General features: G+C 50.0%; 1 protein-coding gene and 1 non-coding gene across 2 annotated transcripts in view; both read right to left on the reverse strand.

The window, feature by feature from the left end:
• Positions 1 to 5,221: 5,221 nt before the first annotated feature.
• On the reverse strand, positions 5,222 to 5,328 carry LOC112482545. The gene has a single exon (XR_003047337.1). It is a non-coding gene; the product is annotated as a U6 spliceosomal RNA (small nuclear RNA).
• A 4,007-nt stretch (positions 5,329 to 9,335) lies between these two features.
• The window catches only part of PKNOX2 (PBX/knotted 1 homeobox 2), a 244,608-nt gene continuing 237,522 nt past the window's right edge, over positions 9,336 to 16,421 (reverse strand). Inside the window, exons 10-12 of the mRNA XM_025049206.1 lie at positions 13,189 to 13,265; positions 12,129 to 12,307; positions 9,336 to 11,209 (exon numbers count right to left, since the gene is read on the reverse strand). Coding sequence (XP_024904974.1) covers positions 10,983 to 11,209; positions 12,129 to 12,307; positions 13,189 to 13,265 — 483 coding nt within the window. The 3' untranslated portion in view covers positions 9,336 to 10,982. The remainder of the gene's footprint in view (positions 11,210 to 12,128; positions 12,308 to 13,188; positions 13,266 to 16,421) is intronic.

Below are 16,421 nucleotides of genomic sequence, written 5' to 3' on the forward strand. Positions count from 1 at the left end.
TGAACTCTCTGCTTCCATTCGCCTGCTGAAATGATATTAACCCTGACAATTTCCACAGCCTCATTTTGCAACAAAAACTTCGATCAAGCACTGGCTATGAGCCTGCCCCCGGCCTTATCACTCTCTATACGTTATCTCACATGGCGGCAACTCTGCATGAGGAGTGGGGGCCTGATTTCACAGATGAGGAGGCTGAGAAGCGGAGGTGTTCAGAAGGAGTGGAGTCAGACTGCCGCTTGGTCTCTTATCCAATTAGACTTCTCCTCACTCTTGGGGGCTCCGTGTTGGTTGAACTAAGTGTACATGTTGCGAAAAGCTATACTTTATCACCCTGGCAACTCCGCAGGAGGCCACAGATTCACGTAGGTGGCGGTAGACGCCATCCTTGGTGCCTGCCTTTCACTTCCCGAGCCTCTGCTTTTCTAGGAGCAGCAGCAGTCTCGCATGGGGTGAAGGGGACTCGCTCCACCAGGGAAGCTGTCCCAGTGCCTGCAGCTCTAATGCGGGGGTCTACATGAAGCAGAATCCCTGTGTAGATAGAGCCTTGACTGCTATAGGAGACAGAAGCAAACATAGGCACCCATGTAGATCCTCAGGGGTCAAAAAATTCACGTAAGTACCAGGCTTTGACAACAATGAGTGAATTCAGTTCTACCTTCATTGGCGCTACAGCTAAGGATGCAAAGGGTCACTGGTGATATCAAGTCATGAGCAAGTTAACACAGCCAGTGGTGGGGTTTGTCACCAGTCTCAGCAAAGGGGAGGCACTGACTCCCCAGCAGCTTTTCTTCCTGCCTTGGATTTGTCAGATCTGGGTCAGCCACTCCTTTCCCCCAATTTATCCTGCCAGCAGGTGTCTGAAGCAGCGGAGACAAGCTCATCAAAGCTGCTGGCAGTTAAAAATAAATCTCACGTGTCAGGGATACACTGCGTCTAGGAGGAGGTGAGTCTGGGAGGGAAGGGTGGAAGTGGTGGCTGCTCTTTTCTCTCCTTTTGTCCACACAGGAGTTGAGAGGGAATATTAAATCGATTTCTCGTGGTTTCGCATTGCCCTTCCTTCTGTCCTTGGCTGCTACTCAAAATGTGGTGCCCAGACCAGCATCACTGACAACATCTAGGAACTTGTTAGAAATGTAAAACCTAAGGCCCCACCCCAGACCTACCGAGTGAGTCACAAGCTGCATTTTAACAAGATTTCCTGGCAATTGTTATTTACATTAAGGTTTGGAGAAGCTTTGCTCTAGGTTTTCAGTTGCGGGATCCCTGACTCTTGGATGCTGAACCTGAGGAAAGCACAGGTATTGTGAGTAACGGGCGAACGCAAATCTCTTCCCCCAGTTTCCTGTCTCCTCCTTGAGGACTGTAGGAAGGGTCCCAAGGGTGAACCGATACTTCAGACTCAGTCAGTCTTGATTGTGAAACTCAAGTCCAGTCTAAGAGGTCCATGGTCAGCGCAAGGAGAACTGGACAGCCAAGGCCTGTAGGGCACCCTCCTAGGTGGATAGGAGGTTGGTCTGGCTAGTAGATTCTTTAACTGAGGTGTGTTCCCATCTATGAAAGGTCTCGATGTAGATTTTGCTAAGCTCAAATCCTGGTAAGGCAACTCCATCACAGAGCCAGTCGTCGGCCTTCATTCGTGTAGAGGTGAAACAGATGATCACAAGGGACGAGCCATTTTCCAAAATCCCCGATTTCCTTATCCTTGTATTTCTATTTCAGGATGGGAGACAGATGTGATATCTCAGAAAGAAACCCCAAAAGGAAGGGTGTTGGGGCCCTGAAGTTTGTGGGATAAATTCTATTTTGAAATAAATCTTTTCCATGCTCACCCGAATAATGCCTAGAGTACAACTCTCTTCCGCTCGTGGTCAGGGAAGAGATGGAGAAGGTCAGTGAGAAGGCACGATCCTCCAGGTGTCTTAGGATGAATGATAAGCCAAGTTCTAATGGACATCGGCGAGCCCATTCCATGAGCATTTTTGAGCACCCACTGTGTCCAAGGGACTCTCACCACAGCCCAGCCACCGAGAGCACTTGGGGTCCCACCAAAGGCCGGAAGCAGGGAGAGTCTGGGTGCCCAGCCTTCCTTGCAGCAGAAGCGGGAAACGAGAGAGGCAGCCTGATTTCCACGGAAGGCAGGAGAGGTGACTGCTGGCCCAGCCAGTCTCCGTGATTAGTATGCGTGGAGAGGAGAGTAATTAAATGCTGCTCTTGGAGAAGAGACACTTGGGTTCTTGATGGCGCCTGATTATTTATTTCCTTGGGAGGATGAGAGAATAGTCGAGATTTCTGACTGAGCCTGAGCTTTGCCCTCCTCTTCCCTTCGCTAGAGAAGGGAAGCAAAGGCCACTCTGCTGACCAGGACGGGGCTTTGGCTTTCTATTAATGCCTTTCTTTTAAAAGAACAATGAGCCACCTTAGCCCACAGCCCAGTAGCTCCACACCCCCGCCCAAGCCCTCATGCATATTCATCTTGCTTCAAAGAGCACAGCATGGAGTATGCAAATTGGCCAGGCAGGAGCTGGTTGGCATTTTGATAATAGCTTTGTCTGAAAAGCCCCAGAGACACATGCACATCTAGTTCCTCTCCCTTTCTCTTTCCACCCCCTCTTACTTCTACCGTGTGTCCCCCTCCTCATTTTTTCCTCAGCTTTCAACCTGCCAAAGAAGAGGACAATGAATCACAGAACCAGAGAAGCAAATTAGCGGAACAGCCAGGTGTCTGTATTCTAGTCCATTGTATTTCCACTTTATCCTCTCTCTTCTTTTCCTCCTTGAACGAAGCGTTTGGGTTTTTTTTCTTTTTATTCAAGTGTTGCCCAATCCGACAGTGCTCTTGGCCCTGGCCTGTCCTCCGCTCTCAGTAGACAACCCGCCCCGCTGCCCCACTTCGTTTGGGCACCATTCTGTCTCTTTCTCCCAGACATGACCTCTCTTCTCTTTGCTCTTCCTCCATCTTTCAACCCGGTTTTGCTCTCACTCTCAGTAGTCAAGCCTGAAAAAAACAAAACAAGAATCTGGCCTTGCCCTCTGACAGGAGAGAAGGAATCACCTGCACAGGCCAGAAATGAGAAAGGCTTGGATGTCAGCCGTTGTCACTGACCTCACACATCAATCTCTACAGCACATCTGAGTGACCATCAACAACGGTAGAGTGGACCTGCCGTTGCCACCTCTTTGTCCCAGTCTGTGGACAATCAGCAGAAGCCTCTCCTCCAAGACTAGCCTCCAACCACTTCTGTATTATAGCTCCTAGAACAGTATGCAGAGCAACTTCGTAAGCTCAGAGGACCTAAATCCTGCCCCCGTCCCTGCCTCCAAAACAGACGGTTCAAGTTAGGAGCTGGTGGGCTGCTGGGTGGATGCTGAGTTGTGGGAGAAGCAGGCTGAGGTTTGAGTCCAAATCTCCGAGAGCTGCTTCATCTGGGACCTCACAGGAGAAAAGCAAAAGCAGGTGCAGGGCTGCCGGCACCTCTGAGGCTTTCAGGGAAGACGGGCTTCGCACTTGACTCTGAAGGCCACCCCTCGTCAAGCAGAGGCTTAGGGAGGCAAATTACCTCACGAGAGGAGCATGTGTTTGGTCTTTGGTTCAAATCCCAGCTCTGCTACATAGTAGCTAAATAATTTTTGAGAAAATCATTCAATATCTTTGAGCCCTAGTTACCTCATTTTAGAAATGGGAATACTAATATTAATAATAATTGCAGGGTTATTTTGAATAACCTACAGTATCTAGCATATATGCTAAGTGCTCGATAAATTGTGACTTTTATTTTTATTAGTAAACTTCGAGGAACACAGAGAAAGGGCTGGCCCTATGGCCTCTTAAGCCTTGGGGAATCCGCTCTTTTCAATCCAGTAGACACAGAACCTGAAAACAAAAACAAAACAAGACAGGGCGTGGCCCCTTTCTCTAAAATCAGCCTTACTCCTGCCCTCTATCCTCATAAAATCCTGCTTTGTCATGGTCCCATCAGCCCTGGCACCTGCTGATTCTAGAACCAGTGGCTTCGGGTAGCCCTGGACAAGGAGCCAAAGCAAAGAGGCGGGAGTCATGCCGTGTTCTGATTTCTCAGCAGGGTCGTTCAGTTAGAGTGGCGGAGGAGAAATGGTGAAATTCAAATTTATTTTATGCTTAGCGAAAAGATTCTATTTTCATTGGCAAGGAGACAGGTAGAGTGACAGAAGAGGAAGCACACAGACCACCCAGACGTACTCAGAGAAGCCGCGTGTGCGGTAAATAGGCCTTGAGGACCACAATTAAACAGTCTGGAGGGTTTCTCCTTCATCCATCTGTCTCCAGAAGGCGGATCTCAGATCACTGGTGGAGTTGGAGGGATAAGGTGGCTCTGGGCAACAGTTTGCCTTTCTGGCCTGGGAAGCATTGGGCAGTAAAGGGAGATGACAATTTATAGTGTGCTGTGGATGGGATTCCTGTATGGGGTGGGCAGGTTGGGTTTACTGACTCCTAGTGCCCTTTTCGGGACTGGAAAGTGACTTTTTCACTCTAGGCTTGGATTCTTACATGCAAATATAGCTAGGAGGGTGTACTGAGAGCATCAGACGTTTTCAGCTCAGAGCGACTGCACTGCAGATGCTTTTCTGAAATTAGGCTTCGGTGACGTAGTGGTTCAGAATCTCTGAGGTGCTTTTAAAAATGCACCTACTTTGGCCCCGCCCTTGGAGATTCTAATTTAGTAGATTGAGAATGGAACTTAGGCACCCGCAACTCCAAGAGCCTGCTTAGCAATTCTAAGATGTCCCCCAACTGAGAACTCCTGGAGTGGAGGTTTGGGGAGAGACGAAGATGCCAGGGAGCCTGGAGGTGCTGGAGAGAGTGTATCACAGGAGAGCAAAGTTATTTCATCTCCTTCAAAGATGTGACCCCACGTGGATACACAGCAGTATCCAGTCAAAAGCAGGAAGTGTGAAGCAGTCTAGCCGGTAGAAGCCTGGGCAGTGGTGTCAATCTCAGCTTCTCCAGCAGGGCGGGGCCTGTCCAGAGAGAGGAGCGTCATCCCCAGGAGAAGCTGGGGAACATGTTGCACTGTCGTGCACAGGACCAAAGTTTCACAGAGTATTAACCAAAGGGGAGCTTAGCGGCTATCTCTTTTAACACTCTCAATGTGCAAGTGAGGAAGCTAATTTAGATGGTCCCTATGTGAAAGAGGAAATAATAATAATAATAATTATATAAAAATAATAATAATAATTATTATTATTATTTATGGAACACTTCATGAATTTGCGTGTCATCCTTGCGCAGGGGCCATGCTAATCTTCTCTGTACCGTTCCTACTTTAGAATGTGTGCTGCCAAAGTGAGCACAAGAGGAAATTATTGACAGTCTTGCCAAATCCAGAGGAACCCAGTATCCTTCCTATCCCTATAAAGGAGCATAGGAGGCCCACAAGTAAACAGAGTGGGCTTTAAGTGAGTCTGGTATAATAAAAATTTTGCAATACTATGGGGGAAAGCAACCACTCCCAAATTCCTGAAATAACAGGTGGATGTGAGCTATGCACACCTGAGGTGAGTTCTCTGAATAATGCTTGGGTGTAATAAGATGAAAAAAAATCTGAAATGAAAAGGTATAATGAGATATACACAACTGAAGGGAATTGTCGTAAATGGCTGATTGTAATGAGATGTACATAAATTGTAAGGCTTGTAATGAAATGAAAAAAATATACTTGCCTGATAATACTGGGTGTAATGTCTACACCTGAAATAAGTCGTCTCAGTGCACTGAGTGTAATGAGATGCATATAATTTTAAAGAGTGTAATGAGATGAAAAATAAATCAAGCACTTGTCTTAAATGAAAGATGCACCAAGATGCACACACCTGAAGGGCATTGTCCTAAATGGGTTTGGTTTAATGAGATGCATTTAATTTGCTAAGGGGCTAAATGAGATTGGCCCAGAGAGATGCTGAGAAATAAAAAAGTATAAGATATATCTACACTTGAACGTGGTGTAATAAAATCTGCTTCATCTGTGGGATGAAAATAAGATGCCGAAGTGGAAATGCACAGATTATGGTGCTATCGGCTTCCTCTCTGCCGGTCTTCGGTGATCCCTCAGCCTGTGATGCTCCGCGAAGTTGAATTATCTGACCCCTGTCCAATGTCAGGCACAGAGTAGGCACCTCTGAATGCTTTCTCAATGAGTAACTGGCCTGGGGGGCTGTAGTCTATATAGCAAAAGGAAGTTAAAACAACGAACTTCTAAAGGCAACTGAAAACTATTTTCTGAGAGCAATGTTTCTCAAAGTCTGTAGGCATCTTGTTTTGAATCTGGGAAAAGCTGGTTATGGGGCCTAATCTGCATTTATAAGGAGCAACTCTGGTGGTTTTTGTGCCCTAAGGCTCCTGACTGCCTGAATAATAAGCCAGGTAGGCAGGTAACATAGAGTGAAGATGTCTGAGTGCAAGAAAGACACAGGTACACTTTGCATTGAAGGTAGAAGTATCTTCGCTTCCACAAACAAATGTGTTCTCTCCATTGTTTTCCCCAAGGCAGAGCCCTTTTTGTACTATTTTGTTTTCTTACTCTTGATGGAGCAATGGGCAGAGAGAAATATTTGCCTTCTTAAAAACAACCATTCGAAAATTGGAGGGAAAGGCGCAAAAGGGGGATTAAGGGAGGGGGAAGCAGAACTAACCAATAAGTCAATCGAGTAGGGATAGCTCGATGATGAGCGGCGGGTGATTCTCAGTCTTGGTGTTTAGACAACCTGAGTGGCCAATATCATGACACCTGGAGACAATGTCGTAAGGGGCAGCAATGATCCAAGCACACCCGACCGTGTCTGTGTGTGAATATAGGTCCCGAGTTGCCTGATTTTTTGAGAGAAGCCAGGAATCTGAATTTTTACATGCAATCTTTCTTAAATGTTGGCACAAAAAGTTTAAAACAATATACGGTCCAAACAAAACATGTCTGCAAGCTGAATTTGACCTGAACTCCACATTGGACCTGAGCGCCTCCTGATCTGTGGCTCAGAATGATAAAGTTTGTGGTCACCATCCTAGGATGAGATCACATTTTAACCATTAAGGGGACGTCATGAGCACACTTTCAGTCTCAGTCTTCTACTAGAAAGTAAACTTCCTGAAGACAAGAACTTGTTTTTGTCGATCACAGCGGTATCCTCGGGATCGAAAACTGCCTGGGACAGAGCTGGTGCTCAATAAATACAGATTGAACAAATGAGTCCAAACAAGACTCTGTCTGACAGAGTCATTGCCCTCATCCGGCCACGTCCTTGGCAGTCGGGGGTTCCTTGGCCAAGGAAGTGTAGCTCTAGCCATCAACTCCCATGAGCGGGAATCTCCAAACCTGAAAGGTCTTTCCTGATGGGCTGGGGGTTGGGGCCAGAAGTCAGTGGAGAGTTCTCAGGGCCCAGGCATCAGAGGCCTATCCTGCGGGTAGAGGAAATCTTCCCTCCACTTCTCCGCACCCACATCGTCCCATCTCTCTTACTTCCACAGGGATTGTGGCACATCTCCTTGGGTTGGATGGGATTTGGGTCTTGCACAGAGAGGGGCTGCTGCCTCCTTAAAACACAACCACCCACATCTCAAATAATTTAGGAAACCCCTTTTTCTGTTGGCAGTGTGACTGAAAAGATGACAGAGCTTGGGAGGAAAACTTCGGAAGGAGTGGGAAAGGCTTGGGCAGGCTGCTCTGTAATTTCTTAGAATAGCGTTCCGTAAAGTATGTTTTGTGAAATACTAATATAATTGAATAGATATTACTTGGGGAAAAAAGGTTGATAAATTTGGGAAATAGGTTAAACAAAGTTAAAGTTTTCTTTTCTGCAGGACTTTTCTGAGCCTTTACTGTAGTAACGTGCCGTATGAAACTTTATTAGCGAAATATAATATGCAGTTCATCCTAGTCTAATTTGGCCACGGATTTTTTTTTTTTATATACCATATCTTTTAACAGCGCATTCTCTGGGAAATGTTTATTTGAAAGTCTGCCATCTTCCTGGCTCTGGAAAGTGAGGTTCTAAGGTACCACCTTCTCGCTAATCTTGAGACTTTCTCTGCTGCCTGTAGCGGGGGCTCTGCTGTGTTTGCAGAATTCCCCGGTTGTGATGAGAGGGCCAGGTCAAGTGAGAGCCGTGACCCAGGGAACCGCCATCAGAGCTGCTGGAGGTCCATTTTGCCTATGTCGCCAGTCCCTTCCCCATCTTAAGCCTGGCTCTAGGGTGTTCACTGGTAAATGCAAACTGCAGCCTTTGCAAATGTGGACGAGGAATTCTCCCTCCCGCTTCTAAGCCGATTCCCTGGACATTTCAGTAATATTGTCCAGATAAGGCCACCTCTAGGCTCAAGGTAACAAGGAAATCTGCTTCTCACTTACTTGGGGAGACAAGAGAGAAGTTGCCTCTAAATTTCTTCTTGGTCCAGGGAAGACAATGACAAACTCTGGGGTTCAAAGAGTAGGCTCCCCTCTGGACACAGATCCAGGATTAAATGTGGCAGTCAAGACTTTCTCTCCTTGATTCCCGAGACCGGAAGGATAGGGCCAGGGTGGGCATGTGAGAGCTGGGGATGTGCAGCAGCGGTGGCACCAGCTTCAATGACGAAAACCCTTGGAGCCTAGGATGGAGCTGTTAAAAGCAAAGAACTTTGGGGGAGGTGGAATGCGGTAGAGGAGGGGACCAAATTCTGAACTCTCCATTGCTATTGGAGAAAAGCGTCAGGAGAGGGTAGTGCATTGCTTCCTCTGTCTTCTCTCTCGATTCTCTCTGTCTTAGAGGTAGACACATACGTGGCGAGTGTGCCAAACTTGGCTGTCTTCCTCCCCAGGCAGGTAAACTGAGGTCACCAGAGAGCCCTCTGCCTGTTCCCTTCCATGTAGGTAGTCAGTTAAATAAGGGTTATGCTGAGGACTCCAAATTCTCTCTGGTCCACAGTCCCACTAACCACAGAAAAAGAGAATCACGCAGTAGAATTACGGTAGGTAATAAGATTTACTGGAAACTTCTGGGCCACATTCAGTATTGGTTTGGTGGATACATCAGAAGGAGGTTGCATAACATTAGGCAGGTGGAGGGGCTGGGAGGAGGGTGTGCGGGCACGTGTGTGCGGGTGTGCCTGTGCTGGGGTGGGACACCTGTCCAAAGTGGTAAGTGGAAGGGTGTGTGTGTGTGTGTGTGTGTGTGTGTGTGTGTGTGTGTGTTTTAACCAGAAAAACAAACCAGAAAAAGAAATGTATTTAATCCCACTGCACGTTGCCAAAAAAGCTAGACTTTCCTCTACCTGTGGCATCAAAAGGGAGTAAAAAATGATCGAATCACCCAGATTATAAATAAGGTTATTTGTTTCTCAAAAATCCCTATTAAAACATTAAATATCAGCTCTTTTGGGGGAGAAATACATTCATTTCAGGGAGACCTCAGGAAAGCGACCATCCCTTCGCTCTACCCCAACCGGGTGGGGGAGGGGTAGCCCCAGAGGGCCCTGAGGGTCCCCTCAAGCTGAGCCAGGGAGCCGCTCACATTCTGCCACTGAAGGAGATGGCCAATGCACAATTTACAAGTGAAACTGCAAGTCCATTAAATTAAATCCAATGGAGAACACACGTGTGACCAGTCCTGTCATTCACAGCCATAGGGGTAAGAGGGAGGGGCAATAAGGGGTGCCAATCTTGGGGCCTGGAAGTTGGGGTGGGAAGGTGTGTGTTAGCGCAGATGGCGGAAAGCCTCCTCCTTGCCGGAGCCCCAGTTCCTCCCGTGCTGTGTGTAATGGTGGTATGTAGATTAACGAGGTGGGTGGGGTGGGGTGGGGCACCACTTGGCTCTTGGGTGCCATTTCTCTGGGCCTCCCCCACACTTTGGATATTGATGGGAGGAGGAATGTAGCACCTTCTCCAACCCCTGGCTTCCCATTAAGTTGGATGCTTTTCTCCAATGTTTCTTCTGTCTTCTCCGAAGGATAGAATGAAGAGAAGATGGAGGCTGATGGCGCCGGCCTGGAGCAGAGGGCCCGCAGTGGGGGTGGGGGCTGAGGGATGGGAAGATTCCGAGCTGACCTGGCTCCACCGTCTCTGATGGCCTCTGGAGTGGGCAGAACATATGAGCAGCTCCATCCGAGGGCTGGAACATCTGGGATAAGACACCACCACCCTGTTGTTATAGGAGCTGAGTTCCGTGACCACCTAGGGACAGCTGTGGTCCCCAAAGTCACCTCGATAGGCTCCTAGCCCAGGTTCTGCCGTCTCCTTGGGTCCCGGAGTCAACCCAGGTGAAGGGACTCCTCTTAACCTCCCATAGTTGGAGCCCACCATCTTACCATTTGTTTCCAGGGGAGAGAGACAGGTGGGCTCTGGTGGCTCCGTCCCTCTCCCCCGAGTCCGTGGTTGCCCGAGCCCAGAGACGGGGCCTTGGAGGAATGAGCTGGAGCCCTGCGGAATCCAGGTCCCACCCGATGTGCAAGATGTGATGCCTCAGGCCCCCCCACTCCTCCAGCCGCCGGCTGCGTGTTTGGGCTTCCTCTCGCCTTTGAATGTCTCTCAAAAGAGCTGAGAACCTTCTGGGGGTAGAATCCAGACCCCCTTTGTCTCTCCCTTTCCTCCTAACTCTGTCCCCTGGCAAAGACTCGCTCTGCGAAAAGCACTGACCGCCTCACAGTGCAGGGCTTGTAAACAACTCAAGTCCTTCGGTGGGGGGCCCATGGGTGCAATCTGTCCTTGGGGATTTGGTGAGTCCAGATCTCACTCCTGCTTGACTGGCCCCACCAGACGGAGTCCTCCACAGTTCTAGGGAAGTGGGGCTGGGGTATCATAGAAGCTTGGTGGTTGGGAAGGAGCAGGTATCTCCTCTGCATTTCTTCAAGCTACGGATTTTGGGAAGCTGGGGCCCAACTTCCTCGGCGCTGCCTGCCCATGTCCCCTTCCCCCCCACCCTAAAGCCCTCCTGACGACACTCCTCTCCTGCTCGGTGATCAGTGCCATCTGGGATGCCGACTACTCCAGGGAGTCACTGTGTTCCAAGCCCAGGTCACTGACATTCGTCGTCTGAAGCTCGTCGGCCTCCTCCTCCAGCTCCTCTTCCTCTTCCTCTTCCATCTCATCCTCATCTTCTTCTTCTGTCCCATCCAATGAGTCATCGTGTGCAGCCATCATAGCCTGCTGCATGGCCATGGTGGCATTGTCTGAGGATAGGGACTGCAGGTTGTCCAAGTTGATGGAACCTACGCGAGAGAAGGGGGAGAGGGTCAGGCCCAGGAGCTTCCGTGGTGGAGAGTCGAATGGACAGGCCGCTGGGGTGGGGAGCTGGGCAATTCCCCAGTCTGAAGCCCCCCATCTCACAACTCTGTAGGGTAGGTATTATCTCCATTCTAAAGAGAAGGAAACTGAGTCTCAGATAGTTAAGTCATTAGTGCAAGGGGACACGGTTGGGCGTGAAAGAATTGGGATTCTTTCCCTGGCCGGTTTAACTAAAAATCTGTTTATTTCCACTATGCCTCATAAGACAACTACGCATCACATAGGAACCGGTACACAACCACATAAATGCACGTGTACCTGAAGGTATGTATACGCACATGAACACCTTCGTTCCACCCCCCACATACAGCTATCCTCACGTGCCGAGTTATAAAATGTCTGGCTCCTTGAATTATTCATTGTGCACCAGGCGACCGGCAATTAGAAAAGTGTATGTGGAGGGTGTGATGGAGAAGCTGGGAAAACAAAGCTCTTCCTGGCCTCCGTTCACAAGCCAGCTGCCTGCCCGGTATTTATAGATACCCCTGGCTTTTGGGGAACTGTGCAGAAACTGACAGGCACTAAGGAACTTAGGGTGGGTGTGGGAGTGAGGAAGGGGCTCTGCTGAGCAGTCGTTAACTCAGATGACCACTGACTCCCACTGGTCTTCGTGAGATTGCTTTCGGCTTGTTAAAGTACATGCAAAACATCCCCTTCTTTCCGGCTTTCACACACCCTTTCATGGAGATCAGGGAGGGATAACTACTGTGACAGAGCAGCCCCTGCCTCTCGGGCAAGTGGACGTTCAGCCCTTGAATCTTTGCACAGCTGTCCTGCAGGAGCTCCAGGGGCTCCTCCTACCCACCAGCTCCAGCCTAGAGTATACTCAGCCTCAGGTCTTACCGTCAGGGTTTGTCCCTGGGGTGCCACCCTGCTGCTGCAGCACCCCCGCAGCAATGGAGTTGGGCCAGAATCTTTGGGTGGGCCGGTGCTGTGACTTGATCTTCTTGGCTTTAGGGGCGGGGTCTGGGTTGCTAGCATCAAGCATGGGCTGCAGGATGCGCCTCCGGGCATTGATGAACCTGTCCAGGGGTGAAGGGGGAGGCCTGGTTAGTCACCACCTGCGTGGCGGTGGGGGTGTGTGCACGTGAGTGTGTGCACGTGTGTGTGTGTGTGTGCAGAGAGGGCTGTGCTGCTTCCACACTCTCAGCAGCTGATTTACTGTGCAGAACAGACTGGGGTCTGACCTGGGCTGTGGAAGGAAGGGCCCTGGGCACTGCAGAGCTCATGGAATCACCTGGTAACCAACCACAAAGCAGCGTGAGATGAATGCGTGAGGAGGGTCAAGAATCTCTACTCAAGACCCCTCAGGATTGAACAGAAGAAGGAAGAACCCCATTAATCACAAGCACTGACCTCTGACTTTCCTCCAGGGGGCCAAGGGCTCAGATCAAGGCACCCAACTCTTGGGTCTACTCCCATGCAACCAGACCTCGTTTTCAGAGGTTTCCGTGACAGCCCAGCCAGACACAGAGAAGGGGAAACTGAGATCTCTGTAAGGTCAGAACAGCCAACTCTTCCTCCTCCTTCCAACTTCCAGTTTTGCAGAATGTTTTAGTTTTGCACAGGTGGTGGGTAGACCAGGTGACCACTGTGGCCCCTCCTGTCCTTGGGTGCAGGCACTTGTGAGTCTCTGCAGCGCAGGTGGGATTGGGTTTTCTAACCGGTGATGTTCCTGCCACAGTTTCCCAGCAGAGGGCGCAAAATAGCTGCAGATGAAGTAACAGGTGCCTGTGCTGATTCTGGCTCTCTGCGTCTAGCCCACGTGGGAGGGCTGAAGTGGTGGCTGGGCTGTGACTGAGGCCGGACTAGGCATTCTAGTCTCTTCTCCCTGCCGTGCATTCCCCTGCCAAGCAAGTGGCCCCTGCATCTGAGAGCCTTTGGGCGGGCGATGCTAACTCACCAGTTATTTACTTGAAGGAGGGTGAGGTTTGTCTGGGCCGCGATCTGCCTCTTCTCATCCTCCGTAGGGTAGGGGTGCTGAAATGAAAGGCGAGGGGATGATGAGGGGTGGGCAGGTGGTGGCCTGGTCCCCCTAGGGACCGTGCCCACGTTACAGGCATTATCCTGGGCCAGCCAGCCCCGATGGTTTGGAACCCCAAATGGCAAAAGGTGTCACGTTTGTTTCTCAAAAAGAATGGGTCACCGGCTTGGAGGGTGGCTGCCCCAGGCGTTTGGCTCCAAATTCAGGGACCCCTGGTCCTCAGCCCAGCACCCTGTGATGGGGACCAAGGCGGTTTCCTTATAGTTCGATATCGATAGTCTCCAAGGCACTTTACATCCTTCTCACTGTGTCCTCCCCTCATCTCCCCCACCCCCCAGCAGGCAGGGTGGGCGCTGTCAGTGTGAGGACTCACACTAACCCATCAAAAGCCCACAGGACTATCATAATGTGACACGTGGAGTGAGTGCATCAACTCAATCTAAACTAAATGATAGTCACTGCATATCTACTGTGTGCCCAGATTTATGCTAGGCATCCTAGGAGGGAGACAGAAGATAACTATCATGATAATTACCACTCGTATCATACTTTGTAACCTGTAAAATGCTTTCGTTCACTTACTTTCATTTAATAAAGCACATCATTAAAACTTCATAAGATAGGCCAGTTAAGTATTGGAACTCAGCTCTTCTGATCTGGGTCCGGTTTCCTTCCCATTACTTCACGATGCCCCCTGACAAGACCAAGTCAGTGTCTTGGTGGGGGCGCGTGAGGAAGTGATACAGGTGTCTGCCACTTCAGTCCATGCACTGATTACATGTGCGTCTCCCTGTCAGATCGTGGCAGAGACCATGTCTTATTAATTTGTCCTATTAATGTATCTCCGGTGCCTTCCATATGCAAATGACATACAAACGACTTTCAGGTGAAAGAAAGCAGAAACAAAGCAAGAGGTGCTGTGGTTTGGGTAAACGAGACCTGTGGAAGCTTCGAAGAAGGAAGAATGGGTGTCGGGCAGAGCACAGGGAAGGCTGAACAGGTCACGTTAAAGAATGGGAAAGTTGTGGGGCGGCAGTGGGAAGGGGGTCCTCCTGGCTTCCCCAGGTAGTGAATACTGGTCTTTGCATCTTCCCCAGGCTTCCACACAGCACCTGGCACCCAGGAGACACTCAGGAGAGGTGCGACGAATGTCCGAATAGGCCAAAGTCTTGCCCTGGAAGCCAGAGGAGATTTGGGGACTCCTAGGGCAGAAAGCCAAGCTGTCCAGCATCCTCGGGCCAGGATTATTCCTCAAGACTGAGGTGGCATTAAAGTGGTGCTTGGGATTTCTAAAGTCCCAAAGGCTGGGGACTCAAATTCTGGCTCTATCCTGACTAGCTGTGAGATCTCAGGCATCATAAAGTCATCTAATGATTAAATGAAATTATACCTGTAAAGTGTTCAGTAAGAGGTGGCCGTCCATGTTATTATTATTGGGTGATGTCAGCAAGGTGCCTAAAGCTCTCTAAGGAATGAGTCTGAGATCAGCAGGCTTGGGAGCACCCTCATCATCAGTGACAAAGGAAGCGGCCTGCTCCGCTGGCCTCAGCACCCCTGACTGAAGTACTCAGGATCACGTGTTGTTTAATTCACACCTCTGCTCCTGACCACCAGGCCAGGGCAGTGGGACTTGCGATTCGTGCAACATTAAGATTCTAACAAGAAGGAAAGCACATCGGTGTCGTAGGAGCCAATTTCATCCTGATTAGGAGAGAACAGGGGAGGCTGGGAGGAGAGATCGCAGGCCCCAGGGGCTCTGTGCATCCTGACATCTTCTGGGGAAGAAGTGGTCCCCACACCCTGCTACCTGCTCCGTGGAGTTCCCATCCCCCTCCCCAAGGAGCCAAGCTGCTTTCCTGTCCATGGCCAGCAGGGCTGAGAACAAAGCAAAAATATGGCAACTTTTGTACTAGGCCCGTTCGTACTTTCACACCTTTACGCACGCCGCTTCCTTCACTGAAATGCTCTTTCCCCCACTTTTCCAGCGCATGTGTTTCCAAGTGAAGACCAGTCACAGATCGACTCCTCCGTGAGACCTTTCCCAAGCCCCGAGGGCAACGTTAGTCACCGCTGCACTTAAATAATTGCATTTAGCCCACTCTCTGATAATATACGTCTCCCCACCATCCTGGGAGTTGCTCTGAGGCAGGAACCCAGTCTTATTAGACATTGTATCTCCAGTGTCCAGACCAGAAACAGGCAGAGTAGATGTTCGGTGGTCGTTTTGAGAACAGATCAGTGAATCAACACGAGGGAGGGATAGCCGATTTGCTTCCTGAGCAGAACAAGGCTGGCCTTGCCAACCGTGCCCATTCAGCGACCCACAAGGGTTGGGAGGCCGCGGCAACCTGGGTGCCCTCTCGTGAAAGGTACCCAGTCGTCAGAGCTCACAGCTGAGAGGGAAAGGCTAGAGGCCCAGGGGGAAAACCTCTATTAAAGGGCAGTGTGTAAGGGAAGAGTGAGGCTGACTGGTCAGGGAGGACTCCCCTTGGACGCAGGCCTTCCGTGGACTTTGAAGAATGGCCGGTCCATCCCAGTGAAGGAAGGGATGGGCCTTTTGGGGCAGAAGCCCTGCAGGGGGACTTATGTTTAAGCCACTCAGATGCAAATCTCTGCCACTAGAAAGACCTCCAGAAAAGGAAAGCTTTCTGCTTCCCATGGAAGGATTATGTTTGCTATCTCTAAGGAGGCTCCTGGTATGGGCCTCCATGGTGAGTCGCTGTCATAAATCCATAGATCAACATGCTCCCATTTAATGGAGAGGGACAAGGGGAGTGTCACCAAAGCTCACTGCTGGTTCTCTATGGATAAGGGTATTAACCCCTTACCCTCCCGGAGTGTGAGTCCTACCACCCATCCCTCCCGGGACCAGAATCTCAGGAGGCATGCGGCGGAGGCTGTGGATGAGAAGCAGCAGTTGGCCCAGCCTGGGGGACAGGTGTGTCAGCCAGAACATTCCCGGCACCACATCTGAGTGCTCATGGGAACAGTCCAGCTTGTACACGCCTTAGACCAGATGATTCTTGAGGACAGAATCAAAATAGTCCTGGCCCCTGGACAGACCTCGATTTGGTCAGTGCTACTTTTAGCACAATTGAAACGGCTCAGGGCCAGGGACAGGACGAGGAATCAAATGAGACCATGGGAGGCCA

Source organism: Pteropus alecto, unplaced genomic scaffold, assembly GCF_000325575.1.
Source record: "Pteropus alecto unplaced genomic scaffold, ASM32557v1 scaffold135, whole genome shotgun sequence".
In the NCBI taxonomy this organism is placed as follows: Eukaryota; Metazoa; Chordata; class Mammalia; order Chiroptera; family Pteropodidae; genus Pteropus; species Pteropus alecto.